The sequence below is a fragment of the Aphelocoma coerulescens genome, chromosome 6 (genome assembly GCF_041296385.1).
Source record: "Aphelocoma coerulescens isolate FSJ_1873_10779 chromosome 6, UR_Acoe_1.0, whole genome shotgun sequence".
NCBI classification, from domain to species: domain Eukaryota; kingdom Metazoa; phylum Chordata; class Aves; order Passeriformes; family Corvidae; genus Aphelocoma; species Aphelocoma coerulescens.
In genome coordinates this window covers 15,718,417-15,746,055 of record NC_091020.1, presented here as the reverse complement: position 1 = coordinate 15,746,055, position 27,639 = coordinate 15,718,417, and the positions used below count along the sequence as shown (strand labels likewise).

Sequence of the window (27,639 nt, the reverse complement as noted above, 5' to 3'; positions counted from 1 at the left end):
GCTGCTGAATTGAGATCCTGTCTATATGAAACCAGTGGAAATCTAACACGAGGTTCAGACGTTCACAAGTAGCCTGTCTTCTGTCTAAGCACAAAATGTTTGCAAGACTGGGCACTTTTCGTAGCATGCTGCAAAAAATAAGGTTGGTGTCCCATAACAACAAAAATTAGGGGTGTGTGCATATGTATGTGTGTGTGTATACTTATGTAGAGTTATACTAAACCATTTTAATAAAAAGGGCTTTTAAAAATGTTCTTGTCCTTTTCAGATTCTGGTGCTTGGATAACTTGTTAGACACTGATCCTTCTACGTGAAAACATGGAAAAGCTTTGTGTTATGTCATTTATATCCTAACTGGTTATAGTAGCAAACTGTTTAGCTAATAGGTCACGGTAACAAATAGTTCAGCTGTTTGTGTCACTGTATTTGTAAAATGCCTGGGATATGTTCTTGAACTTGCTCCTAGTGAGTCACAAAAGTGTGTGCACAGCATAGAGGAGACCTTGGCTCAGCTGGGTTCTCACTGTGTACTCTTTGCTCTGAACTTCATTGGTTGTCATCTGTGGGATTATTCCAGGGAAAGTGTGTGGTAATACTTAAACTCACTCCGCTAATATTTCATCCACACAATAGGAATGCTTCAAGGCACCAAAGAGTTCTCTTTTGACTAACAACTTTCTAAAGGGAATAATACAAATATACTAAATATACTGACAGACTACTAACAATCAATCAGCTAGGTCTGCTTTCCCTTGCACTAGGTTTCTCTTTGGAACAGTGTATAAGAAATGGGTTTGCCTTGGTCACAATTAATTCACATTTCAAATATTTCTCAGATGTATTTCTGTGACTGTAATTTTTGATGTACAAAACACATCTTGATTTCATTCTAAGAAATATCACTAGATTATCTTTTGAACTATCATGTTCTTCTCTCCTGGAAACTTTATTTTAAAGAGAGAGATTGTATCAAAAAAGATTTATTTTCAAGGAGTAACTTTAAAAAAGTGAAAGTTGCATCTCATTTCCACATTACCGGTGACAAAAGTTTTTTATGTCAGATTCTCTTCCATTTATCCTTTAACATTATTAGCAGCATAGCTGATGCTTTAACAACTTCAGTTTCAGATGCCACTGAAAATTTCATGCTCAACTGTTATGACTACAACTGGTTTAACAGGTTATTTAGCACATTTTTTTTTAACTTTAAAAGAAGTCTTTTTTGGGGGGAGAACTGGAATTTCAAATGCTAATAACATGCTTTATTTTAAAATCTAATCAGCAGAGCAGTAACTCATTCCATGGACAAACTAACACTTTACAACTTCTTTTTCAGTTTTGAAGTGAGCTTTTTTCCTGAGTGTTAAGAAAAAAGATGTCAGAAACATGTAGTTAGTACAGATCTTCCCTGTTCCTTGAAGAAACCTCTTCTGTGTTCACAAATGGTTCTTCCATCCTTAACTCCTTCAGAGTGTTCCTACCCAAGCGTTCACTGCTGCTGAGCGGTGGCTTGCCAGCGCCCTGGCAGGAGCAGTGACCGTGTTGTTCCGTGCAGGGGAACGACATCATCGCGGCGGCGAAGCGCATGGCGCTGCTCATGGCCGAGATGTCGCGCCTGGTCAGAGGCGGCAGCGGCAACAAGCGCGCCCTCATCCAGTGCGCCAAGGACATCGCCAAGGCGTCTGACGAGGTCACGCGGCTCGCCAAGGAGGTGGCCAAGCAGTGCACGGACAAGCGCATTAGGACAAACCTCCTGCAGGTAACGAGGGAACTGGGAATGCCTCAAATGCTGCTTTTGCCGTTCCTCTCTCAGTGGGGGTGAGCACAGGAGTCGTGCCAGTAAATCATGGGTATCTTCCCTTGGCTTGTAGAGTCTTGTCAAGTTCTGTGCTTTTAGATCCCATGAGAATGTGTACATATATATATATTTATGTGAATATATGTTCTGTAAAGCTGTAATTCAATGTCAAAAGAGCTTTAGAAAAAACACTGTGCTACAAATACTGATCTGTCCTAAGTCTGCATTGTTTTGTATTTCATTCACTCATGCCTTTGCATCAAAGAATAGTACCAGAAATGCAGCACTTCTAAGTTTTGTCAATCTCAGCCAAATATACATCATACTATTCCTAACCAAGCAGACCTTTGAGGAGTATATGGAAGAACAGAAAAATGTTGGCTCCATCCCAAATATTCCCGAAGCAAGTAAAATAAGATTCAAATATCCTACCAATATTTATCAGATAGTCTTAAAGGTTATAGGATCACCTCTATGCCCATTCATTTTCTACTAGTAAAAGAAAATAAAAAAGTTTATCTGAAAAAGATAGATGCATAATGTATTGGTTCAATTTACAATGTGAAGTGGTTTTTATCCCTGCTAGGTCTGTGAGCGAATCCCAACCATCAGCACACAGCTGAAAATTCTCTCCACTGTCAAAGCTACCATGCTGGGCAGAACTAATATCAGTGATGAAGAGTCGGAACAGGTAAGAGGTGTAAAGACTGATGGTAGCATGGAATTGTTGATCACTTTTATTGGGACACATGTACAACCTGTTCTGTCAGATGTGTTCTGGGAACTTGATCTTGAAGCTTACCTCAGTTGTTTAGGGAAGATAACTTTTGTACAGCACCTTGGTTTCTGGCTCAAACGCTACAGTTTAATAGAGGAACAAGCCAAAAAGCTACTCGGGTTCCAGTTTTGCGATGAACAACTTGCTAATCTCTTGCTTTGCCGGTAAAAAGCTGAGGGAAATACTCGGCGCCACAAGACGCCGCAGGCTGGACCTGGGAGGGGCAGGGGCGCCCTCAGGTGGATTCTAGGGGAAACGTTTATTTTCCAACACCATCTCGAGTCTGCAGCTCAGTTACCTTCCAAATGCATCTTTTCAGGAGAAATGCAGCTTTAGCTTCTGAGAGAGTTTATTCTACTTAGTGGCATTAAGCTTTTATTCAGATTTTGCACAAATGTATGGTGAGGAAGAGGAAAGTTTTGTTTTAATCAGGATAACACTTGCTGGCTCCCAGAGACAGTTACTTCACTTATATTTTCATAGTTTAACTCAGCAATTAGCAGACTTAATATATTTCTACTGGGAGTCTTTGTGCACAAAGTGTTTTACATGCTACTATCCTAATCATGGTATTTACTGATATATTGGAAATGCTTCTTTTTCTTGACAGGCAACTGAGATGTTGGTTCATAATGCCCAGAATCTCATGCAGTCTGTGAAGGAAACTGTGAGAGAAGCTGAAGCAGCATCCATTAAGATAAGAACAGATGCTGGATTCACTCTTCGCTGGGTCAGAAAGACCCCATGGTATCAGTAAATACTTGCCACGTTAGTATTGTTTTCTGTAACATAAAATGCCTTTTTTTGGAAACAGAAGAGTTATATTAACAGCAGAAGGTGCTGTATACATGATCTTAAGATTAGCTTATGCTAATGCCCCATTCTAAGGGTATGAGTTATAAGACAATGCATTTCAAATGTCTTTGGAACACATTTGATATCCAACACTTCTAATTTGCTGCCAACAGTAGACAGTTCTTACAATTTAATTTTTTTTTTCAAGATTCTATTAGTGAACTCTGTACTCCCAGAAGCACATTTCATTTATGCACTGTAGATTCCAGTAGTTTCCATGTGATGATATAAAACATGGACCTCACTTAAGCTTGTCTTGAGAGTTTAGGACACTTGGTTACTTGGCAGTTTTTTAGGGACAATCATTGATACAGAAACATTCAACTTTTCAACAGGATTTTAACTGGCTGTTCTAAAACCATGCAGAAAGGATGGAAGGTGTGGGGTTTTTAATTAATAGGGGGAAGGTGGGGCAGCCGAACAGTTGTAAATTGAGGATTAAAACTCCATGTCTGAAATGCTATTTTTTTTGCTTTTGATTCTTGCCTGGCAACAGTACTTTAACAGAAACTGGAGCTGTCTCTGTCCCTCTCCTGTCACCCTGTAGGTAGGCATTCCAGAACTCTCATACTGTACTGAAAGGTTTTGCAGAGGATGTTAGTGCCACACTGTTGACAGCTTGAGCCTTATGGCTGGAGACCTTAAATCATGGCACTCTTTCCTTGCTCAATTCAGCAATGTATTGAGCTGAAAAATCCTGGTTCTCTTAACCTAGCTGCATGTCCAGGATCAGAAGATGCCACATGTTGGCTCTTTTCTTTCTGAAAACCAAATGAGCACATGCAATAATTCTTATTTCCCTCTTCCCTCCATCTGATGTGATTCCAGCTGCTCAAAGTGGAAATCAAAAGATAAAGATACTCAGTTAAAAAATACCTTTGGCTTCACTGCTCATTTCCAACAATGCATAAGCTTTTTAAAACCTGAGCTCTGCAGGGACATGAAACCCTCTTTAGGTAGTCTGGTGGCTACTAGCAAATGATGGTTCCTAATGCAGCACATACCTCATTATTTTTACTGCTTGTGGAGTTTTGAGTCTCAAAATCTCTTTTTCAAGTTCTAGTAATAGTGAATTGAACAATTGTTCCTGTATCTTTATAAAAAATCCCAAACAAAATGACAACAGTAAAACCCCCCAAATTCCCTCCCCTTACTAAAATAGATTTCTGATGTTTTATCCTTCCATAATTGAATATGCCTTCATATATATATATATATATATATATATATATTCATATACATTCATTTAATTGCCCCATAGAAAGGAAAACTTGTTTGAGTTTCTGCATTTGCAAGGAACGCTTGCAGACTTTGGGCCAAATCAGCACTGACCTCATAATACCCTCTTAATTTGCTGAGAATTGTTGCACGATCAAACCACCTTGAACAGAAGTGTCCTTGTGGAAAAACTTCTCAGTCTTAACAGCTCAAAGGAAGAGACACAGCACAGTCAGCCATCCTCTACTTGCCTGCAACAGTTATTGTACACTTGGACCTTCTCCCTTCCTCCCCCTTCATTGCACTGTTATCTAAAAAGGGAAGTTAAACTGTTGATAATACAACTGCCTCAAACTGACCTCAGCAAGAGAAAGGTGTGTGTTCGTCTTGAATTTGCTCCTCGTGTCTGGGTATTATGAAATATGTGGTACTTAGGATCTTTCCTGAGTAGTCTCTTCCTGCAGTTACCTGCAACAGGAAGAAGGAAGGGGTGCCAGAGCCTTAACCTGGATGCATTTGATTGGTTTATACCAGGTCTTTTAACATAATTTTAATGTAGTAATTTCTATTTAATAGTAAATAACACTGAATAAGTAGGGATTATTTTAAAGGGATGTTCTAAATAGTCTTCCTGTATTGCTTTTCAATGCTTCTCACATCCCCTCATCCTGCTCCCCCATCCAGGCTTCTCTGTGAGATATTTTTTTTATTATTATTATTATTATTTTAGCATCACTGTTTAGTTGCTTGAATGATATTAATGCAATATTACTAATGCCTTTAATACATAATTGTTTATGCCAAAGATCACTTTTTGTTTATTGAGGAATGTTTGCAGGAGAGTTATGAATCATGGTTGCCTTTGATATTCTTCCAGAATGTTTGCTCTAAGTTCTCGAACTGTTCATAGAAGCCGAGATACTTGTCCACCTTATGCAATTACTGCATTTTTGAACACTATTGGTCTTTGGACCTGAAGTGCAGCAGAAATTTGAATAAGACCGTGAATGTCACTTAGAAATGTTTTACCACTATAAAACTTTGTTTATAAACCAAAATGTATTGTATAGCCTAATGTTTTCAACCTTTCTTCGGTTCTGTTAAAACAATAAAAATGCATTTGTATAAATGTCAGCTTCTGAGTGTTAATGATAACAGAGCAGTGCATCATGCTGTAAGAAAAGCAGCAAAGAGCTAAACCAAAGAACAGTTGTTTCTACATGTTCTGAACAGAAAAAAAGTGCAAAGTTTCTCAAATAGCAGATTAAACAAAGGGTTTTTGTCTTTTATGCCTGTCAAACTAGTAAATAAAGAATTTACTGGAAGTTGTGTTCAGTGGGAGAAAACAGGAGATTTTCCTGAGGTGTGACAGTAATCTGCTGTATTCTGAGAACTTGAAAGGGTGAGGTTTGCCTGGTCCTGTCAGTAAGGGAAGAACGGCTACTCTGACCAGCATCATGTTAATCTGAATTTTACTTCTCAAATTGAGTGCAAGGGTGATTAGCATGAAACCACTGTTTTACTTCCTTCACCTTAAGAGCCTCTTATAAACACTTTTTCTTGCTAAAAATTTCTACCAGCACACAATGTTCTGACTTGGTGGAACCAATGTTTACTGGTACTGTAGGACCAAATGTAGCCCCATAGTGCCAGAGGGCACCTGGGATTTAGTAATAATTGGTAAAATTCAGAGTTTTGTACTGTTCACACAGTTCTCTCCATGTCTGAGAGAAGATGAGACCCTGACAGACAACCACGTTTGTCAGCACTCCCAGAGCTGGACATGTGGAAAAGGGGAGATTGAAACTGGGCAGTGCAACTCCTTGCCAACGATTTCCTGTGATTCCCTAAGCTCTACTCTTCATAGAGGTGCTGGTAAATTTTTTTTTTAAACAGAACAGGAACACAAGCCCCCTTCTGCAGTTGAACTTCCTGTGTTTGGAGATACAGCAAGAACCAGCACATGTACAAGAAAAGGTATTGGCCTTACAGTACAACCATGTCCTTGACTAAACACATCTCCATGGCCAGGCTGGTTTCCTACCAGGTGAGTGCAGTTCTTGCTGACAGTGAGTTCTGGTGATGAGCTGGGAAGAACGGTTCCAGGCTTTCCCCCTAACAGCTTTTGCACCACCTGCCCTGGTGCCCGAGGTCCCGCGGGCAGGCGGGGCAGGAGCTCTGACACTTCTTTATGTCCTAGCTCAGGGTGTCAGCTCTGAAAGGCCACGGCGCAGCATTTCCAGGCTGCTCATGCAGAGAGCAGCTCCAGCTGCTCAGACTTCAGCTTGGGATGTTATCAGTTACCTCAAGATTTCTTCCAGTTACAGTAACTGAAGGATGATGCCATTTGCTGAAACGCAGAGCAGAACTGTAGGATGAGTATTGAATTGATGGATGTTTCTTCAGTTGAAAAAGGCAGACTAGAAAGTTGGTAGCTTTTAATAACCAGGGTTGTGTCTACACAAATGGAAGATCTTACTAGATGCAAAGTTAAAAACAGAGAGTGTATGCTCATTTCTTTCTTACTGACTTGCTGCCAGGGTTTGGATGGATTTCTCCTCCTCTTTCCAGACTGAATCATTTTTTGTCCTAGTATTTGAAATTTTGACTACTAAATTATTTTAGTTCTTACTCTTCATCTGAGGCAAAGCTAGTACCTACTTACCTATTTGTAAGCCAAACAGGTTAGAGAAATAAAGGGTCTCCAGTATCCCACCCTTAATTAATGCTGCATGGTTTGGAACCTGATAGCTGCTGTGGAGTATGTTTTGGTTTAGAAAGATGTTTTTGTTGGTGTGTAACAAGAAGTTCAGTCAGCTTTGCTCTGACTGTTGAATCTCTGAAATATCATAAAAAAGTACTTGTCCTGCATTTAAAAATGAAAAAAATATGAAAGGGACATTACCTGTCATGCTCCTACCAGCCTTTTTAGACTTAGCAGTGCACAGTGAGCAAGTTCAGTAGAGAGGTAGCAAATAGTCATTGTTTAATTGTGTATCAGATGCCTTCCGCTTAAGAGCATCATGAATCGTTTACAAGAGCATGAACATTTCGTAAGATGAGACGTATTTGCAGTAGAGTTCCCTTTATTTCAGAACATTAAAGCACACAACCATTAAATACACTTGACACTTCTATTGTGCTATCTAAAAAGCTACTCTTGAAGGTACACACTGCACAGATCTGGTGGCATCCACTTCAAACAAGTGGAACATCTAAAAGCAAAGGCTTCACATAAAAAATAGATCTTACTCTCTGCAACTGTATTCTTAAAAAAAATGATGGAGATGGTGAGATTGAATGGAAAGAAAGTGGATTACTGAAGCAACAATCACCTCCCAGATTTAATGCAGGATGTTATTTTTATCAGCTCATCTGCAGATGGCAGAAAATGAAAGCTGATTAAGGCAAATGCTTCTTAAGAAAGGCGATTTCTTGTAAACAACACAGAAATTATTTTTTACTTCATTGGAAGCTTTTTCAGGAGTGACACTTGCAATGTCCCAGGCCCCCGGGGGACCCCTGCCCCTCTCACTGCTGCTCTCTATTTCTGAAGGGATTACATGCTGCTTTGTGGAATGCAGCTTGCAGCTGGCTGTGGGTGGAACTGAGCTTTCTTTGCAGGCGGCTGCAGCAGCAAAACATGCCACCAGAAGACTTTTCCAGTGGCCTGTAGGGCCTTCAGAATGTGCTTGACCTCAGGGCTTTGGTATCTGACTGGCAGTGTAGTGTTTGCAACATTTTGTGGGTTGCCCATATCCAACTATTCACCAGCACAACAATTCAGTAAAAAAAGAGTGGAAGTGTAATAGAAAAAAAATACCTTATTTTAAAGCCATATTAAGAAAAACTAAGCTATGCTTTCATTTTAAGAGCTGCTGTGCACAAATACTTTGATCCCAAACTAATCAGTGTCTATAAATTAATGGGCACCTAATCAACATAAGTCACTAAGCAGTCAAGTTTTTTTAAGGGGAATTTCCTCTTAGCATTTTCTCATGTCCTGACTTGGAATTTTCCTGCTTTTGTAATATATTTGACACCTTTAAAAGGCTTGTATTTTTCTCCATACATGTCTAGGCGATTCACTTTCAGTCCTGAAAAAAGACAGAGACAAGTACAAAGTTAAAAGCAGAATACTAGGACAGGAATCACAGCAGTCTGATTAGAAATCCGGCTGTCTTGAAGCACATTAGGATTGGTAAGGAAGCTCATTTTCCTTTCTTTCACAAGTTCATCTGGTTTGAAGTGGCAGATGAGAACATTCTTGTCACCTAATCATAGCTGTCTTGGCAGGGCAACACCTTGTTTTTCTTCTACGCCATATGCCAACATCCTCCTTCCAAGAGATGAACTATGGAACAAACGAGTATCTTCCACAGCTCCTGTACACTGCACTCGTTGTCCATCATGGAGATGAAGCAAAGGACAAGTTTCAGAATTCTTTTCACTCCCAGTTGTAATTGCAAGAACCAGAAATCCCTCTACTATTCCCTGAGGAAGGCCAGTAGCTATTAATTACCTATGGCTTCAGGTTGTTCCGTGCTTTCTCACAGGTCCATTATCTTTGTCATCCAGGTGCTGGACCAACCCTATCTTGCTAGATTAAAACCAGTTTAGAGGTAACTGCAGGATTCTGTTCTTATACAAGAACTAAGTGTTATGTACTCAAGTAGTCTAGGACCCAAAAAGACCATAGCCTGGTACCTGTCCAGAAAGGTACTACCACCAACTCTCATCAACTGCCTGCAGTCATCCTCCTCCTCCTCCTCCTCCTCTCCAAATGTGAGTCCTTGCACTGTTAGAGCCTTAATCCTGCAGAGCTTGCTCGGAGAAGCATTTTACACATGGACAGCTCACATGATTTAAGTGTTTGCACACTGAGGCCTTGTCTGCTTTAAATTTACTTTTGCACTTAACTCTATAGACTTCATCCTGATTTTACTTGCAGATTGCTTTAAAGATGAAAATCTAACCAGCTCCAGAAGGAAAGAGTAAGAAGGGCATTCTTCAAAATTAATGTAAGTTTATGACCACTAGAAAGAGCTTTAGTGATAGGAGGCTAAAGGAATTCAGGAGCAGCACACTAAATCATCATCCATTGATCTTCACTAAACAGATACATTTGCATGTTTAATGCAGTAGTTAACAAAGAAAAATCCATTCTTCTGTGTACTTCTCACAGTCTTTCTTGAGCAAAACAATTGGGAATTCACAATTCCCATCAAAGGAATCTTCCAGCAAGGGTAACTGTCAGGTTTGGGTAAATCAGACTTTATAATTTTGGACCAAGCTGACTTCAAATCTGCATCTCCAATTAAATGATTAACAGTTTCCCACTTCATTTCCTACTACAACTCATTCTGCTAACACCAATTTCATGTAACACCCTGCCACTCACCTGAAATTGCAAGCTGTTGTATCTTAAACTGGATGTTTAGACTTGGGTTCTCCTCTGGCTTGGGGGCTCCAGACTGCAGATTCACTATGCCCTTCAGGTTTGGTAGCTTTTGAGGGGTAATTTTCCCCACATCCCACGTTAGCACCTTGTCAGGAAGGAGAGAATAGCAGTAATAGCATTCTAGGAAACAACCTCTGAGGTCAAGTTCATGTCCAGTTTTAGTTTGCAGGCTGGGTACAGACAGTAGCCTGGTAGCCCTGAGAATTAGCTCACTGGCTGTGAGAGGGCTGTTTCAGGTATAGGGTCTTTTTTTCACCCTGTCAGTGTTCCTTCATGGGTCTGTGCACTGAGAAGATCTTGTTCCCTTTGCTAAGGATGATTGACCCTGATGTCAGTTTGGGTCAGCTGGATCCATGAAGCCAAGACAGAAACCAGCACAAAGATCATAGAAACTTAAACACAAGAATGAGAAGGGTAGGAGCAAGGCCCTGGACCAAAGGAGATGTCTCAGACAAATTTTCTTAAGGCTCACTTGTTTGCCATTGATTCTAACACTCTGGAGAAATGTGGAACCAAGCAGGCACTTTACTCACCCACAAGAGGTGGTTGGTTTGTTCTTATCATAAACTGATACATGCAGAAAAACCTCAGTTCTCTCTGCTTCTACAAATTTTTGCAATTTCAATTTACCTTGTTAGCCCAGCTCTTGACAAAAACACAGTAAAATTTATTTCTGCAGAGAGGAAAGCACACCTTAAGTGTTTTTGTTGGTCTTTTTTCTTTTAAAAAGATCAAGGTCTATTGTTTGTGAAACAAAATGCTTCTTGGAGAGCTTTCCCTAACAGTTTTAATCAATTGCTGACTGTTATATTCCAAGGGCAGCAGAAAGCTCAGAGCAGGGTATTAGAGCCAGCAGAATGGTTTGGCTCAAACTGCTTTTCAGCAAAATGGCTTCTGGGTACTAAAAGGCTTCAGGAGCTTTAGGAAATTTATGTCTCAAACCCCAACTCAGAAGCAAGAAAGCAGGAGCCCAAAATATGTTTTTTCAGACACTTTATCTTCCTGTGTGCCTTTAGGCAGATCTTTTGGAAGAATTTTTTTTCTCATCTCCTGCTCCCAGTTTTTCTGGCTACCTATTTTCAAGGCTAGTGCATTTTATTCAGATAAATATGTTTTCATAAGATAGATTGCAAAATCTACAATGGCTGAAACTATCAGCAAAATACTGCTGCATCCACTAAGGAAAAATATTAGTGGGTGAAAGAGCAGGGTGAAAAGAGAGGAAGTGAAGGAAAAGGATACTGACAAAGTCAGAAATCACAACTGGTGTGTATCTAAGTTTGAAAAAGCAAATTTTAAAGTTAAATTTTTAATTCATAAACATATGCTGAACAGAGTTTTCTGCTATGTGTGGAACACTGCTCCAGTGTGCTGCAATAGGGGTGACTTGTAATGCCATCTTCAATATTTAAATAAATAAAAATGTAAGACTTACTTTAGTAACTGGGTCAAATGTATAGCTGCCTTGTGTAGCAGTGAGGTTCATGTTAAGTACGGCCTTTGGCATGTGAACTGTCATGACAACTCCTTCTACTGTTTTCCCCATATTCTGTTTTGGTCCAATGGTAACATCAAATCTTCCTGAAGATGTATTTTCCTTAAAACTGATCATGTGCTTCACATATACAGGAATTGCCACCAAGCTGAAAAGAGAAGACAGTAGCTGAATGCATCCTGGCTACTTCTCTACTTGAAAAATTAAAGCACTTTCTCATAAATAGTTCTTGTGTTTCTGGTAGGTGTTCAAGTTGGAACCAGTTTGTTTCAGAAGTGACAAGTGAAGTGATACTCTGCTCTTCAGCATCATTACTGAAGTGATTTTATTAGCAGAGAATCACAGGAAAAAAAAATTTCTTTATTTTCTTCCAAATATCTTGTCCTATTCCCTCTTCCTTCATCTGCTTTTTTTTTAAAGTAATCTCACTGAGCCAAATCTCAGAAGAGCCACTAGTCAGGTCAAGCTTTAGTTTGCAACTATCTGCAGTTAAGATTTCTTTTATTTGCTTTTATTTTTGCTCTTCATGAAGCTCAGAGTCCTCCATGTACACAGAGACTCCCCCACAAAGCATCTAGCACCAACAATGATTACTAGGAATGAATAGCCCTATATTGCTGTCATACGTGATTTATTCCACTTAAAAATTATTGCTGAGTATCTGCAGGACACTGAAAAATGGTTTTCTTCTCTTAGTAGGGATAGATGAGACAAAATCTGAGCACATGCATTTTAGAACAATGCAAATTCCCCCCTTAACCAGGAGGAATGTGCTGTCACTCAGGTGAAAGCAGCAGGTGGTGCAGCTGGAGAAGCAGTGTGTCTGCAATGGAAACGTACTTCTGGGAACTGACACGGTAGGAGATCAATCTGAAATTGCCATCGGGAGGAATGAACGAAAGGACTCTCTCCGACTCCCAGCGTTTGAACCGAATACACGGATGGAAGCTGACATCATCCAGCAGCCGTGGGTTCTGGAAGGAGTGGCAAAATGGTAAGTGACATCTCACCAAGTACCAGCAGTTTGAGCTAGCTACTGAACTCCACCCAACCCCTATGCCTTAGACTCTGAGTAGCCATTATCAGAGACATGGTACTGAGCTAGATGGATTTCTGATCTGACCGGGTACAGCAGCTCCTGTGAGGGTATTTTTATGCACAGACAAAAGCCATTCCAACTACTGACCAATGCAGCTGCTACAATATAATGCAAAACTTGTTACTTTTCATATGTGTAACACATGAAATAGTGATAGTGCTCTTGAAATTGTTTAACTCTGATCACTAAGAAAAATAAATCTTGAGCAATTAAGATTCCCAAACATAGGCTGAATTTACCATGAAAGACAGAGAAAGATCTGGCATTCCTGAGAGCTTAATACACGAATCAATAACGCCTTGGATTTCTGCAAAGACTGTGGAACCTGCAGGGAAAAACAAGACACTTGACTTAACATTATTATGAAAGGCCTAACAGATGTGGTGAAGTGCAGCTAGAGGGCACAGATGACATTTGCACAACACTCAACAACATGCCAAGCCCAGCTAGGGAAGGTCATTCCAGTTACCTGTGTCCTGGGCAGCTTGCTAAAATGCATGAGCCAGAGCAAACAGCCTGTCCCAAATTGGTTAATTATACCTGTGCCAGCTGATGCACAGGACTTGTGCTTGAACTGGTTGCCAGCAAAAAGTAAATAAGAATTTTGTAACACACCAGCTCTGAATCTTTTCTTTCATGTCTGTTCCCAGTCTCCAGAAAACTAGCAAGTGGTGTAGTGGTGCAGGGAAGTTGAAACACATCGAAACAGTCAATACCAAAATGCAGTAAATTGGTGCTATAAAGCTCCAGCTAACCTTGACTTTCACAAATAAAGGCTGTTAAATAATGAAATTAAATATTCATCTTGATGTTAAATAAATCTGTAGCAAAAGACCCCAACCCCCAAAGCAAGAATACCAAGCATTTTACCCAGGAAATGCTCATTTGCTGAAATACCTCCTAAGTACAGAAAGACATAAGCAGGACTCTGGACTAATTAATTAGCTCCACATGCAAAGGTAATTTTAGAAGATAGGTAGAAACTAGCTCATCCAGGGAAGGAGAAATGGTGACTTTCTACTTAGTTTTAAAAGAAGGGATCCTGTTTCAGCTTAAAGCAGTCAACCATATCTCTATGAAACAAGGTAACTTCCCTATTCTAGGGGAGCAACCTTATCTACTTCTTAGTCCTAGTGAAGGCTATAAAGAAAGGCTCTTGCATTGCTGGTCCCCAAAGGAGCAGAGCAGAAAGGAGTAGCTATGACTACTGCAGCAGATCCTCAGTAGGAAATTAAACACTTGGTGCACACTGATTTGGCCTGAAATACACCCAGAAATCACCATGGTCTTGATTGTACCTTCTCAGACTAAGCACTCACACTCCTGGGAATCCTAATGAGCTAGGACAGTACACAGTCATCAGCATATTCTATAAGGGCCCTAAAAGGGCCACTTTCTTTTAGCTTCAAGATGGGGAGAGTAAGAGCTGCACAATAGCTATTTATGACTACCCACTTAAACAGTGGCCAAAGCATTTGTTGAAGTGGTGTACAGAACCAAACCAACACTGACGCTGCTACAACAGCAGCACTGAATGAAATGATGAGAGGTTTGCTCCCTGCCCCATACCACCACAAAAGGGTGTCCCGCAGTTTTCAGCCTTGCTAACTGCTGGCCCCAATACTGAACAAAACAGCAGGTTCCTGCCCACAGCTTTGCAGTTCTCTTTTTGCATAATTTTCTTCTTTTTCTTGGCACAGAAGTTATCAGGTTCCTCCTCCCAGTTAATCTCAGAAAAAAGACTTTTGTATTTGAAATTTATATGTTTCATTCACAGAAAAGAAAGGAGTATTATTATCCAGTTTAAATGTAAGGAAAACAATACTGTCCAGCTATTTTGCACCAAGTTTATCTTGCTGTCAGAAGAAAGCTAATGAAAGATTTTGTCTTGCTCACTTGAGGGCCTTCAAGGACTACAGTACATTGTTGGCAGGAATGATGGGAGATATATACAAACAGAAAACATGCTTCTTGTGAATGTTCTTGAAGCAGCCCAGGGCATGTTGCTGTTCTAAGATAAACTGAAGAAATACATTTAGGCAGATAATTTTAAATTGAATATTTCTACCTAAGATATAGATTCATGTACATAAAACATGCAAAAAATAAGACAGTTGGATTGTATCCTCTCTAAACATCATTAGCTATATGCAAACACACTTAAGAAACAAATATTAGTTTGTAGGGCATCTTACCTGATTTGTCTATAATCGCATCAATTTCTTCAATGACATCAAAATAGGCTTCGTTGTTTGTGTATTTTACCCCTGCTCTGCGCCAAGGAATGTTGGACAACTGTCCAGTGGGAAGTGTGTCTCCCACATTACTACTGCCTTAAAAATGAAAAGGAACTCAAAATCAGTAATTAATTACAAAAGGAATGTTTCAACTGCCAAAATTAAAAATCAAGGTAAGGCTTGCCCCCAAGAACTGTAGGCTAGAACATGAACCCCTACAACATTATTTGTGAGGTGACATTAAGGCACTGGAGCCATGTGCCCAGACTTAACAGCTTTCAGACTTTATTTTGCACAGCAAAATACAATGCTCAAGTCAGCAGGAGGTTTGAGTGGAGTAGATGTGGGGCTAGACCTTGTGAAGGATTTCATCACTAATTAAAGACATGACAGCTCCCTGTGAAGGCCTTAAGCCTGCTTCCCCCTTCTCCTATGAGTTTTAGCAGTATAACTTCAGGGCTGAATAATAGGTAAGAGTCATTAGCAAGAAAGATGTAAGAAGCCTTGGGGAGGCCTCCCACAGTCTTTGCTTGGAGATGGTGGTAGGCTGAGGGTCTCACCCTTGGTACCCATCTGAGCTACCCTACATCAACCTGACAGCCATGTCTCTGCCTGGCCATGTGTCAAATCGATCCAGACTCTGGCCCAGATTGGACTTTCTGGCTTGAGCTGTCCATTCTGGTGGATGTTACTGGCAGTCACTGAGCTGTAGATGACCTGTTATCATCTGATCCTGTCCCTGACCTGTTGCCTCCAACTTGCGGGCTCCTGACCAATGAATGATGCCACTGTCCCTGCCTGCCTTGCTCTCACCCTTGGCTCCTGGTTCGCAGTGCCATCCAGCATGAGAAAAGGGCTTCCTCAGCTACCTAGTTATAAAGTAAATTGATGATGCTTTAAAAAGGGGGAAAAAAAAAAAAACTTATCACTTCTGAGGCTTAGGTGACTCATGCCAGAATCCCAGCACAGTGGAAACAACTCCCTCTGCTAGAAGTAGGTCTTGGGATGTGGCCACAGCTCATGCTGGCTTGCGCCCTTTGGCACAAAGAACATGGTAGCATGTCCTGCCATGTGAAACAGCTTCACTGAGAAGTTGGTGGCCAGCAGGTATCATTTCTACAAAACCTGCCCTATCCTGGCAGGCAGAAAACAAGTTTTAATTCGTTTGAGCTAGTAGAAGTAGTTACTGAAAAAACCCCCTTCCTGAAGTCCACCCCTGTATGTGCTATAACTCAGGGGGGAGGAGTTGCAGCCATTTCTTCACTCCCATTGTATCTCTGAAGAAGAGCAGTTGCTGTGTCTGTCCCTCAGCCGCCTTGCAGGGTGCAGCACTGCTGCCAGGCCAGGTAGGTAGGCGAGCTCTCAGGCTGCTGTTTCCACCTGCTCAGCACTGAGCTGTTGAGAGTGACAAGATGCAGGCTGCCTTGGGCAGGCGCTTTAGGCTCCTAGGGAATTTTAATAAGGCTTTAGATAAAACAAGAGGATTTGATGCTGCAACCCTTGGCTTCAGTAGTCTGAATTCTTCTTAGAGAGGTCCATCTAGTCCAATTAATGTCATATTTTTCATAAGTGTAAATACTAGCATCCAAACCCACATTTTAAAAAACCTAACCAAACTCCAAATAACAGAAATTAAAACTGATGAGATTTATACTCAAAGATTAAACCATATCTACTACCTTAAAGACCAGCTCCTCTGAGTACTACGTGTGTGGCCCTGCAGCCCAACTACTCCCCTTCTCTAACACAATGTCCAAGCGATCATCTCGCATCTCTCTGCCCCCATGTGACACCTCATGGCTCACCTCCCTTGCACCCGCTTGCCAGACAAACAGATTCCACCAGCTCAGCTGACAGACATTTGGCTTTATCACTGCAAGACAGACCCATTTACAACAGCCTGATTCTGAAATCAAATCCATATGAATCCATGTGCTGATTGGTATTGGGGGCAGAGTGGAGGATGAGGACAGCAAGGATTTATTAGGTATCTATTATATATCTTCCTATAAGGATTCCTTATAAAATGCTTAACCTTCTCCAATGCCCCTAAGTTATTCAAGGCTTGGAGTTAGCTCTGTCCCAATCCCAGAGCACCTGTCTCCAGTATGTCCTGACTGTGCTAGGAGCTGCTGTTCCTGAGGGACTTCAGCAGCTGTGGCTGAACGAGACAGTGCCATCGAGGACAGCAAAGGGGCCAGGTGTAAACTGCAGATAAGGAGGGAGTTGCTTTTATTCAACCCCTATTTATGAGAAGCGGCAGGACAGTGCCCTCACCTTACAGATTCACCAATATATTATTTTTTAGCTATGAGAAATGATAGGGTTTTTTTTAAGCAGCTGTCACTGCTGAAATGATATATTTTCATACCTGTGATGGAGTTGACAACAGAGCGCAAAATTGTGGGAGGCTTAATCAGCTCCTTCAGTATGTTAGATTCTGTTGCCAGTGGAAAGCCATTGTCTAGCATTTCTTCTAGAAGTTCATACACAATTACTACATTGTCCTTAATTGCTGTCTCAGAACATTCGCCGAAGTAATCCTAAACAAATTCAGAGATTACAAAAGAGAGGATTTTTATTCCTGTTAGAATGCTTTGCGAAAGGAAGTTTGTTTGGTTTTTTCTTCTTAGAGAAACCCTCCAATATATGAGGCCATTTTAGTGCCTAAACTGACTAGCTATTTCTATAGTCTAATGGCATCATATAGTATAAGGTTATACTTATCGTCTAATTGAAAATAAATACAAGCATGAAGAGTGAAATTAATGTAATCTGATGTACTACTATTTATGTCACAAAGGTCCTTCCACTTGTGAACATTAACACATCTTCAGTTACAAGACTCTTGTAAAATAAAGCTACTGTCTTTTGGCAATGCTCAATCTTCACAGAGTTTCCTTTATATACAATATTTGTGAAATTGGTTGAGAAGTGACTCAAGCTTTGTAGCCCTTTCCTCACTACAGAGTGCATGCTGCCTGACTACATGATACTTCTTCTTATCTACATAACATGAACTGTACAAAAGCTTACAGAAAAAATCCCAGCATTTACAAAGTGGGATTTGGGTTCTAGTGCCTGTGAGTGCACAAAATAAACCTTTTTTTCCTTTGTACTCTATAAACCTGTGCTTGACTTAAAAATTGCAGACTGAAAAGTCACTGACAGAAGGGTTTACTACCTGTCTCCTGAAGAAGTTTATATTAAAAATCCCTTGAAGTTATTTTAGAATCATAGAATCACAGAATGTTAAGGGGTGGACCCAACCACCACTGCCATGGGCATGGACATGACCCACTAGACCAGGTCACTCAAAGCCCCATACAACCTGGCCCTGACCACTGCCAGGGTTGGCTCATCCACAACCTCCCTGGGCAACCTGTTCCATTCAATATTTTACCATCCTCACAGTATAGAATTTTTTCCTAATATCTAGCCTAAATTTCCCCTCTTTCAGTTTGTACTCATTTCTCCTTATCCTATCAATATAGTTCCTGATGAAGAGTCCCTCTCTGGCTTCCCTGTAGGCCCCTTTCAGACACTGAATTTTAAAATCATTTAATGGTGACAGACCTGGAAAGTATCTGCTACTCGGTGCAGAAATTCAATTACAAAGAGTGGTGGCACTTCTGTCTGTATGACAGACACAAAGAAGATTTTATCCCGGTAGATGCTGATGAGGTAGTGATGTGGAGTTGAGATGACAGGAGGCACATTCTCAACATCGATTGCTTTCTCCTGAGCTTCAAAGAAATAATCGCACACGGATTGGCTCACAACGCTCTTCCAGTGCTTCTCCAAGAATATATCACCAGAACAGTTTATAAGAAACAGGCTGTGGATCATTTTCTGTTGGAAACACATTAAAAGAAGTTAAAATAAACAAAAGGATATGTGGATTGACATTTCTTATCCCAGATTCCCTTACAATGGTTATTCTTTATTAACATGCACTGTGAATTTAGGAAAAATACCTACTTTTTGTTGCCTTTCTTTGAATTCTATTTTCTTTATTTAGAAGAATGTTCCACCAAAAACTACTTGCCACTGGATTAAATTGCTAAGGTATATCAGAATGCAAGCAAGAAGCAAGCACCCTTGTTTTCCACTTTCATCCCTATCTGGTATTTACAATTTATTTCTTAAAGAAAAGCTGACTCTCATGAGCTGGCACTCGCTCAAACGCATTTGCCGACGTGTAAGAGTAACTCATACATAAAGTTTCCTATGGCAGTGCAGTTGGCCTGGCAGTTACACACATAACTTAGAATTGCTCTATCTTAAAGATACAGCTCTTTGCTTGTCAGCTTTCAGCTGCTGAACTAGAAAAGTGCTTTTTATTTGCTGGCAGATTAGTCTTACAATGTATGCCAAGTTGCACTTGGGTAAAGGGTTGGAATTCATTAAAAGTACACAAAACTAGCCATTTAAATCTGATTTAATGAATGAAATTGCCTCAAATGTGCTTGGCATGCATGAAATATGTTTACATAAAGCATTTGTCACTTAAAAACTCACTAATGTAAAAGGGGAGTATGAACTGCAGGTAAGGAATGTAACTTTTTTCTTATCTCTTTAAACATTTACAAATAATATGCCTCAGCCACTGATCCTTCATTTTATTCATGGTACAAGAAGCTTATCTGTCTATTAAAAAAATAATTCCCAGTCTATTTCTCAACTTCCAATGAGAAAGTGAACTAAGTTGTTGATAAAATGAATAGACTATTATCTCTGCATCTACAGAGGAGACAAATGCTAGCACACTTCAGTTTATCTCTTCAGCCTTTACATGAGACAGATACAATGCTTTGGCTAACCTGCAGTGTAATGATCCTCTTACAAAAGTAAGTTCCAGTTAAAACTTGGGCTTGGAAAACAAACCAAACTGTAATCCCAACAGCAGCTTCTCAAGGTGAAGTTAACCTGGTACTCAATATCAAGCATAAATTCATCTGTAGTTGAAGAACCTGCCCCTGGCACTGGCTGTTGTTCCCTTTTGCCTCTCAGGTATTGATCTGAGTAGGTCTGTGGCTCTGCAATTATCTACACTAGGAAAATGGTTCAGCCAGAAATTGACCCAGCAAAAGGAGCTGCTGGTCAGATCAGCTTCCTAATGCAAATTATTACACTGCCAGAGAGTGCTAGAGCTGGCACAGGGCAGGTTGTGGAAATGGGCAGATGATAGCAATGGAGATCCAGAATTGAAAGCCTTTGGAGGAATTCAACCATGACTGGAGAAAGACCAGACAATTACTGGGTGTTCACACCTTGAAACAGAAGACCACCATCAACTCTGCACGTCCAAGAGAAATCAAACACACCTACAAAAAACCTATCATGGTTTTTATTAGTTTTACCATGTTTGGCCAGGATCTTGTCATAAAATGCAGTTAAAACTTGCTCCTTCGCTGTCAACTCTGGCACACTAATGTGAAGATAGCACAGAAGCATCTAGATGTACATGACCCAGTCCCATAGAGATTTTAAGGAGTCCAAACACTAGGACTAAATCTCATTCCAAACTACTGGAATAAGCACTTAGCTCCACCTAGAGTGAGCTTGTGCTGCTGCGTCTGAATCTAAACTACCCAGAGTACTAACTCATCTACCAATCCACTTCTAACAATGAAAAATGGTCTGGCCCTCTAGATTTTGACAAAACAAAAGTATGTCTTCCAAAGCTCACCAAAGAAGGTGAAAAGGACAGCTCAGTAAGGTTGTCAGTATGCTATTTCCCTCCACCTAAGTCAGCAGATGTGGGAAGAGAGCCAAGATTCAGCTTTTCAAATTCTAAACTCCAGCTGCTCCTTCACAAGTGTGACACCAATGTGCTCATCTTCACTGGGGCCTTGCCAGGTCTCAGATACCTCCTGCCAAGAGCATGCTGTCTTTGGTGGCAGACAAAAAAAGACCAATAGTCAAAAGGTGGACAAAAAAATTCATCTAAGCCAATATGGAACGCAAAAGGAAGCTCTTTTAGAACTTGTGATTGCAAATTTGCTTAAAAGTGGGAAAGGAAACAAAGCTACAAAGTGTTACTGCATGTTTCTACTATCTCTCTCCTGGACCAAATTAATCTCTAATTTAGTTTGTTAAAAAAACCAGACAATTTTATTCTGTGACCACAGCATTTTTATAAAGGAGACTCAACACAATTGCTTTAATCCAGTTCAAGTAAACATGTTCTGAATTTAGCCAGCGCTGAACATTAAAGCCTTCCAAAATCTCCTGGACAGTCACACAACGGTGGCAAGTATAATCAAGCACTGAATGTCAGTATTGTTCAACACCACGGCTGCCCACACATATGAAGGTGCTCAGCTATAAAGCTTAGATCAGATCTCTGTACATTTTTAAATGGATACAATGGCTTATCTGTTAACAAATATAAGACCCATTTCCTATTAAATGCACATAAAGCTGCATCAGAGAGTCCAGCACAAGCAGCACTGGTAAGATTCCACTTCCAGAGGAGCCGATCCACAGCCTGCTCTGGAGGAACTATGTTGGACCACAGGCCGCTTCCAATGATACTCTGACAAAGTGTATCAGACATGTGACAGAGTGTTTGTAAGCCCCAGCAGTTGTGCCTCTGTTAACATTCATCCAGATTCTATTCATCTACAGATCAGAAATGACCGCATTTGTCACAATATACTTTTAACAAGCACAGACTGTGTGGTCTGTGCAGCAGACCACACAATCACAGCAAGGTCCTGGTGTACCAAATGACTGTAAAAACAGGGCCCCTCCTTTTGCCCTAAGTTCCACTTAGAATATTAGACCATGGCTTGATAGCAATCAAGGGAGGGTGTGGGTAGCCAGAAAGGGAGGTAGCACTGGGCCACTGCCCTTCTTCACTCATCTGCCCCAAGCTGCCTAGGTACCAGCTGTGCTCACAGGAGTGTTTGTGTGACCTTGTGGTGAACCGGAGTAGCAAACTGATCCAGGGGACCATGCTTGGCAGATGACAGCTTTGTAGTACCTGTGGAAACTGAGCAGTAAAATCCCACCTAACTGCCTAGCAGCCTAGTTTCTGAGTAGGAAGATAGGGATTACAGGATTTCCCATGATACATATTCTGCTTCTAGTCTAAGACTTCCCTTCAAATCCTCTCACACACTTCTCTCTTCCTTCACAAGTTTTAGCAGTATGCTAATTTGCTGCTAATTTGAAGTGCTCTCGAAAACTGAAGCTCTCTCCTTGCAGCCTAAGTGCAGAGCAGGCAGCCCCAGAGGCAGAAGCCCTGCCCTGTCAGTCAAGGGACAGCTCAGTTGGTACACTTCCCAGTGCTGACTAGAATAAAGAAGCTCTTATAGCAGTGGGGACATCAGTCTATTACACACAAGACTAAGTAATTTGATTTATCCCATGCACTGCCAAGCAATTGGCACCAGCTGATTAAAGATGGATTTCATGTGGAATATCTTAGAACTGGTAACACTATAAAAATATCAATACAAGATATGTAAACTATTATTTAACAAAAATTACTTACATTGCTCCAAATACTGAAGATTTCCCTGTTACTCTATTTTTGAGTGCCAGATTTCATTGCAGATATGTAGAGATCCCTGAATTAATTTCTCAGTGCCTTACCTTCTTGTCTCATCAGAACATTAGACTTGAAAAGGAAAAAAGACTGACAAATGCTCAACATTAGAAATCAATTGAGTAACATTAAAATTCCTCACACCAGCAGGTCGCTATTTGTGGCCAACAGCAAATTAAGAGCTGCAGCACTTTGAGGGTAAAGGTCTTGAAACAAAGTTCCTAAGTTTAAAAAAACAGTAGCAAACGTACATCACCAGAATTCCTGAATCATGAGAGTCTTCTACAGGTAGCAGTGTACGCAGACACCCCTTTGAGATGTCAGCATTAAACCACCCTATGTAAGGTATTGAAGGTGTTTCTAGGACTATTTCAAAAGGACATGCCTCCCATCTCTCTGCTTTTAGGCCTACCTAAGAGCAGACTGAAGGTGTACATGGATCATTATTTGCATCTAGGCCAAAGCAAACTGTTCAAGCTTATTTTCAGAAGGCTGACAGCCTTTTATGTTACTGCCTGACTGAAAGGCATCTTACAGGCTCTGCAACAACATGCAGCCCTACAGTTTTGCAGCTTCTTCTCACAGACTTCCTATCCTTGCTCTGACATGTAAAACTCCACGTGATTCTTCTCAAGTCATTCCCATCCTACCAGAATCTGAAGTCCACACAGAAGAAAAACATATTTTAACTAAGACGCCTTCAATGTGCTGTTTCCATGTCTCTAACTTTTCTTTTGACTAAATCTGGATTTGCAACGTTACTGATTTTCAAATTCTTGGCACGGAAACATCTGGACTAAAGTCACAGCAGGCTCACAAGACAAAAGCGGAACTCATTGGCAAGAGAGAGAGGCTGCGAGCATGGGAAAAGAGACTGATTGCACATGCTTGTCCTTAGCTACAATTAAGTACTCTAAAATGTAATTAATGCAGAAATACTGTTAACAGCTGCTTTTCCGTAAAGCTGAGCTGAGTTACATCCAAAGCTCTGAAACCAGGAAGTGAGGAATTTATCACTGACCTCTGCAATGCCCTTTAGAGCTAGTACTAATTACTGGAAACAGCTCCAAACAGGACCATCACTGGGGAAGTATTCCACAGCTTCCATGTTCCCTGAATTTGGCATAGCTCCTGTAAAGAGTGGAAGGATGAGTGGGGGTAGACTGTCTGAATCTCTGTTATGTATTTGTGGAAATGAACTTCTAGTGACAAGTGAATGGAAAGTAATCAAATGCTTAAAGTAATCTAGAGGAATAAGCTAAAATAGGCAGTTCTGTTCCTATTGTAAAGCTAATACTTTTGTCACAATCCACTAGTCAGAACTTTAGCTTTTTCCTATAAATTCAAAATGTGCCACAGATGTGTTTCTGACCTCCCCAACCCCATTCACTGACTTTCAAACCAGCAAACCTAATAAACAGAAGTCCCATTAAACACCTGAACAACACTTTCAAGACAGGTAACATGGCAGCTCTGAAATATTGTATAATTGGCTAGACCAACCTGACACATCATTAGGAGCTGTGCTTCAAGCTGATAAATCTGGAAGTCTCAGGTTCACTAAAACATGGATGTTCTGTAGTTTCACAGGTTTTTTTATGCTCCTATTATTGTTTGTGTGTCTTAATGATGCTGCTCAAGTATCATGAATCTTTTTACATATAAGATGCTCATGGTTTAGGTATCTGCACATCAAAGTAAAAACATTTTTGCAACCTTTCTTAAGAACTGCCTATTGGCCCCCTCTGTTAGCCAAGCAAAACTTTGTATCTGGTCAACACAATGAAGTACATATGTCTGTACAACTACTCAGAAACATATTTTATCAGCAAGATCATCCCTATTAAAGACTAAATGTTTTGCTTCCCAGATGTTCAGTATACATTTATTTATCTTTGCTCTCATTTAAAACACTGTTAGTAACTTTCTGGAATTGTTTTTAAAAGGAAGTAGTCCCCTGAGAATACTCTGAAGTTGTCTTAAATCAATGTTTGGTATCCATAACAAAATTTGCAACTTCCTCTGTGCTTTTACCAGTAGCAATTACAGCCTGCATGAGAATTTGTGCATCATTTCATCTGTCTAATGAGCTTTCCAATAATACATTTGCATGGTGCCTCTGTTCAATTCAGTTCCAGTATAAATCTTCTAATTGCTGGCAAGAGAGTTCCATTTCTTGTCAACAGAACAATATTAGATCCCGAATAATTGAACAATATTAGATTCTGAATAACTGCAGTTCCCTTTGGGACCTGCAAGAATAGAAAGCTTTGCTGTAAAAGCTGGAAAAGCAAGAGTTTCTTAGAAAAAAAACACACCAAAGCAATTAAAAATTCATTGCTAAAACTACATTTTTACATGGAGGTGGAACATTTCGAACACAACTTACATCTGAATCAGAAGCTTTAGGACTACTAAGGGATGACTTAAGAAATTCACTCTCTGAAAGCAGTACTGCATAGACAGAGGGCCAAATGGACACACATAAAGTGAGTATCATGTCACTTATTTACTGTCCATGGTATTTTCAGGAAAGACTGATAATTAGGCTCATATTCCAGCTGAGGAACTCTGAATGGACAAGGCAGCAGGATTCAATCATAGGATATAAAAGCCCCAACTCAGTAGTTCTCTGTGAAGATGTGTTCCATCATGCTCTCTCAATTCACTCCTCCAGTAAGTTTGACAGGCCGGAGCAACAGTGCTACCAGCTTTATACTAGTCTCTTTCACAGGCTCTATTTGAAGAGGCACCCAAGGTTCCAGGAAGGACAAAGCACAGTGCCAGAGAGCCATGCACTACTGAAATACCCCATCAGAGCCAGCAAGTACCACTGGAACTCTGCTGGACATGACAGCTCTTTCTAACATGTGTGCCCTCTGCCACAACCAGTCCAAACAGAGAGGGCAGAAAGAAGGCACTAACCACTTGTACCTTCCTTCTCCTCCAAGAGGAGAGAGCAAAGCAGCACTCTGATTCTTTCCCCCTGTATGAATCAGTCTCATGAATACTGTCTTATTCTAAGAAGCTCCTGTTAAAAGGTTGCCTTTCATACATTATGTTCAATAAGCATAAAAAAATCTAACTTATCTTCTCTGTATTAATTTTTCAAAATTTATATGTGAAGCTATAAGTTGAGGAAAAACTAAAGGGAAATAAGAGGAATGAATCTAACATTTTAAACAAATTTTAATTTGGTTTCTTTCCATTATTACAGACATCAAGTACAGCTACTACTCGTCTCCTGCTGTTCAGACTTCTCTTCCTCAAGGACTTCAATTTCTCTTTTCTGAATCCTCATGACAAGGTTTCTACTAAAGATTCTTCATGTAAGATCTTTATATGAGAGAATAACTGGGACTTAGTTGGTGCATAGCTGTCTTGCACAACAGAAAATTTAATTTCTGAATAAAACCAGCAAAACCAAACATGAGAAGACATGGAGTATTCTTAATGCTTGATTTGCCATTTGCAAGGCATTTTCAGATATGTGTACACAGGCAGTAAAGAATCTGTTTGTCCCTTGTTTCTTTCCCCAAAAAAACAAGTTTGCTTGTGTTTTTGAGTTAGCACCTAACACAGCACATTAATGTTCCAAGACATTTTTTCCAGGGAAACATCATTCAGATATTTCTTCTTCTTTTCTGTAACAAATAAATGAGAAGCTATGTATGATTCAAACCTGCTGGGAACAGCCACAGCAGAATCATTCTCATGGTTGGTATAGTCAGTTCTTTTGTAAAACATTGTTTCCATCATTTTACCTCTTGCAGGAGTAATCGAATTTGGTTTTGCTTTTCTCGCAAAATACCTTTTCCTCTCCCATACGGCAGTCTGCCTGCTATGAACACAAATTTTCATTATTCAAGTATGATTTTTTGCCTGGTTGGTAATAGAAAAGCTGCACTGAATGGTGATGCTATTCCTTCGGTTTGATTAACACTTAATGGGTACGAATCGTTCATCAGACTAAAAAGATGGTAAGTGCATTACTAATTCGAAGCAGATTTGACCTGAGACAAAAGAGGAAAAGCGGCAACCTCCATTCAGTTACCGGTGGGTATTGAACATGGCAGAAGGATGTGCACTGCATAGTGGTGGATGATAATGGGTTGATTCCCAGAGCATATTATGCAGATCTGCACTCACAGGGCCCCTTGCTACTTAAGCAAGTATAGCAGGAGTAGGAACACCATGGCTGCAGCAATGCTGCTGAAGATCGACCCAGGTGAGCCGGCGTCGCTCCACCGCCCGCCCTGCCCCTCCCGGCCTGGCGTTGCTGGGGGCTCTGCCGCGAACGGCGGCTCCCGCATCGCCCCTCCCGCAGGCCCTGCGCTGTCTGCCCTGAGAACCACAATAAATGCCCTCCCGGTGCACAATCCCCCTCATCCCTGCGCCTCATCTTGGCGCGTGAGCGATGCAGAGCCGCCGGTACGGGGCTCTGACCCGACCCTCCTCACTCTCCGCCGGGCGGTTCCTCACCTTCGCCAGAGCCCAGAACAACGGGGGGGGGGGGGGGGGGTAGGGGGGCTGGGAGGGGGAAGTTTATTCAAACACGGCAACGATTTTGTATTTAAACGGCACCGAACAACGGAAACGGAGGCGGGTGAAACGGAAAGTCTCGGATTTGCGGAGCAGCCTCCCCGTACCGCCGCTGGCGGGGATGTCGCCCCTGCCCGACTCTGGCCAACCAGCGTGGCCGGGACCGGGCACGGGCGGCTCCCGCCTGGCGGGTATCCCGTCCCCCCGAGCAAGGGCCGTGCCCCCCCACTCCCTCACGGCCCAGATCCCCGCGCCCCACGTACCTCCCCCGGCCCTGCACGGCCCGTCCCGCTCCCGGGGCAGCGGCCAAGATGGCGGCGAGGCCCGGCGGCGGCGCGGGGCCGCCCCCCGGCGGAGGCGAAGGCGGCCGGGGCGCTGCCTGCGCCGAGCGCCCGAGCACGGCCCCCTCCCTCCCCGGGCCCGCCGGTCCCGCTGCCGTGGCCGCCCCTCACCGCCGGTTGGCACCGCTCGGCCTCGGCGGCCGGCAGGGACCGGGAGCGGCCCCCGGGCGCTAAACCCACCCGGGCCGGCGCCGCGGCAGCGCGCGGCTGGGCAGGGACGGCGGGCGGCGCGGGCTCCGCTCCCCGCCCCCGTCAGG

At 41.5% G+C, this 27,639-nt stretch overlaps 2 protein-coding genes across 6 annotated transcripts in view; one reads left to right on the top strand and one right to left on the bottom strand.

The window, feature by feature from the left end:
- Window positions 1-5,778, top strand: part of VCL (vinculin) — a 60,355-nt gene extending 54,577 nt beyond the window's left edge. For 2 of the 3 annotated variants that reach the window (XM_069019335.1, XM_069019337.1), the window contains 3 exons: window positions 1,556-1,759; window positions 2,385-2,489; window positions 3,187-5,778. In XM_069019335.1, coding sequence (XP_068875436.1) covers window positions 1,556-1,759; window positions 2,385-2,489; window positions 3,187-3,333 — 456 coding nt within the window. In that variant the 3' untranslated portion in view covers window positions 3,334-5,778. The other variant, XM_069019336.1, reaches the window with a different exon arrangement.
- A 1,937-nt stretch (window positions 5,779-7,715) lies between these two features.
- On the bottom strand, window positions 7,716-27,634 carry AP3M1 (adaptor related protein complex 3 subunit mu 1). 3 transcript variants are annotated; one of them, XM_069019341.1, is made up of 9 exons: window positions 27,563-27,634; window positions 18,518-18,793; window positions 17,313-17,484; window positions 14,900-15,037; window positions 12,944-13,029; window positions 12,446-12,579; window positions 11,546-11,753; window positions 10,051-10,195; window positions 7,716-8,746 (listed from the first exon to the last, which is right to left on the bottom strand). In XM_069019341.1, exons 2-9 carry the CDS (start codon window positions 18,788-18,790, stop codon window positions 8,646-8,648), a joined length of 1,257 nt encoding a protein of 418 aa, XP_068875442.1. In that variant the 5' UTR covers window positions 18,791-18,793; window positions 27,563-27,634; the 3' UTR covers window positions 7,716-8,645. The 3 variants fall into 3 exon arrangements, with proteins under 3 accessions (XP_068875442.1, XP_068875439.1, XP_068875440.1); XM_069019338.1 differs by lacking the exon at window positions 27,563-27,634 and adding an exon at window positions 27,305-27,544; XM_069019339.1 differs by lacking the exon at window positions 27,563-27,634 and adding an exon at window positions 23,521-23,611.
- Between the last annotated feature and the right edge of the window lie 5 nt (window positions 27,635-27,639).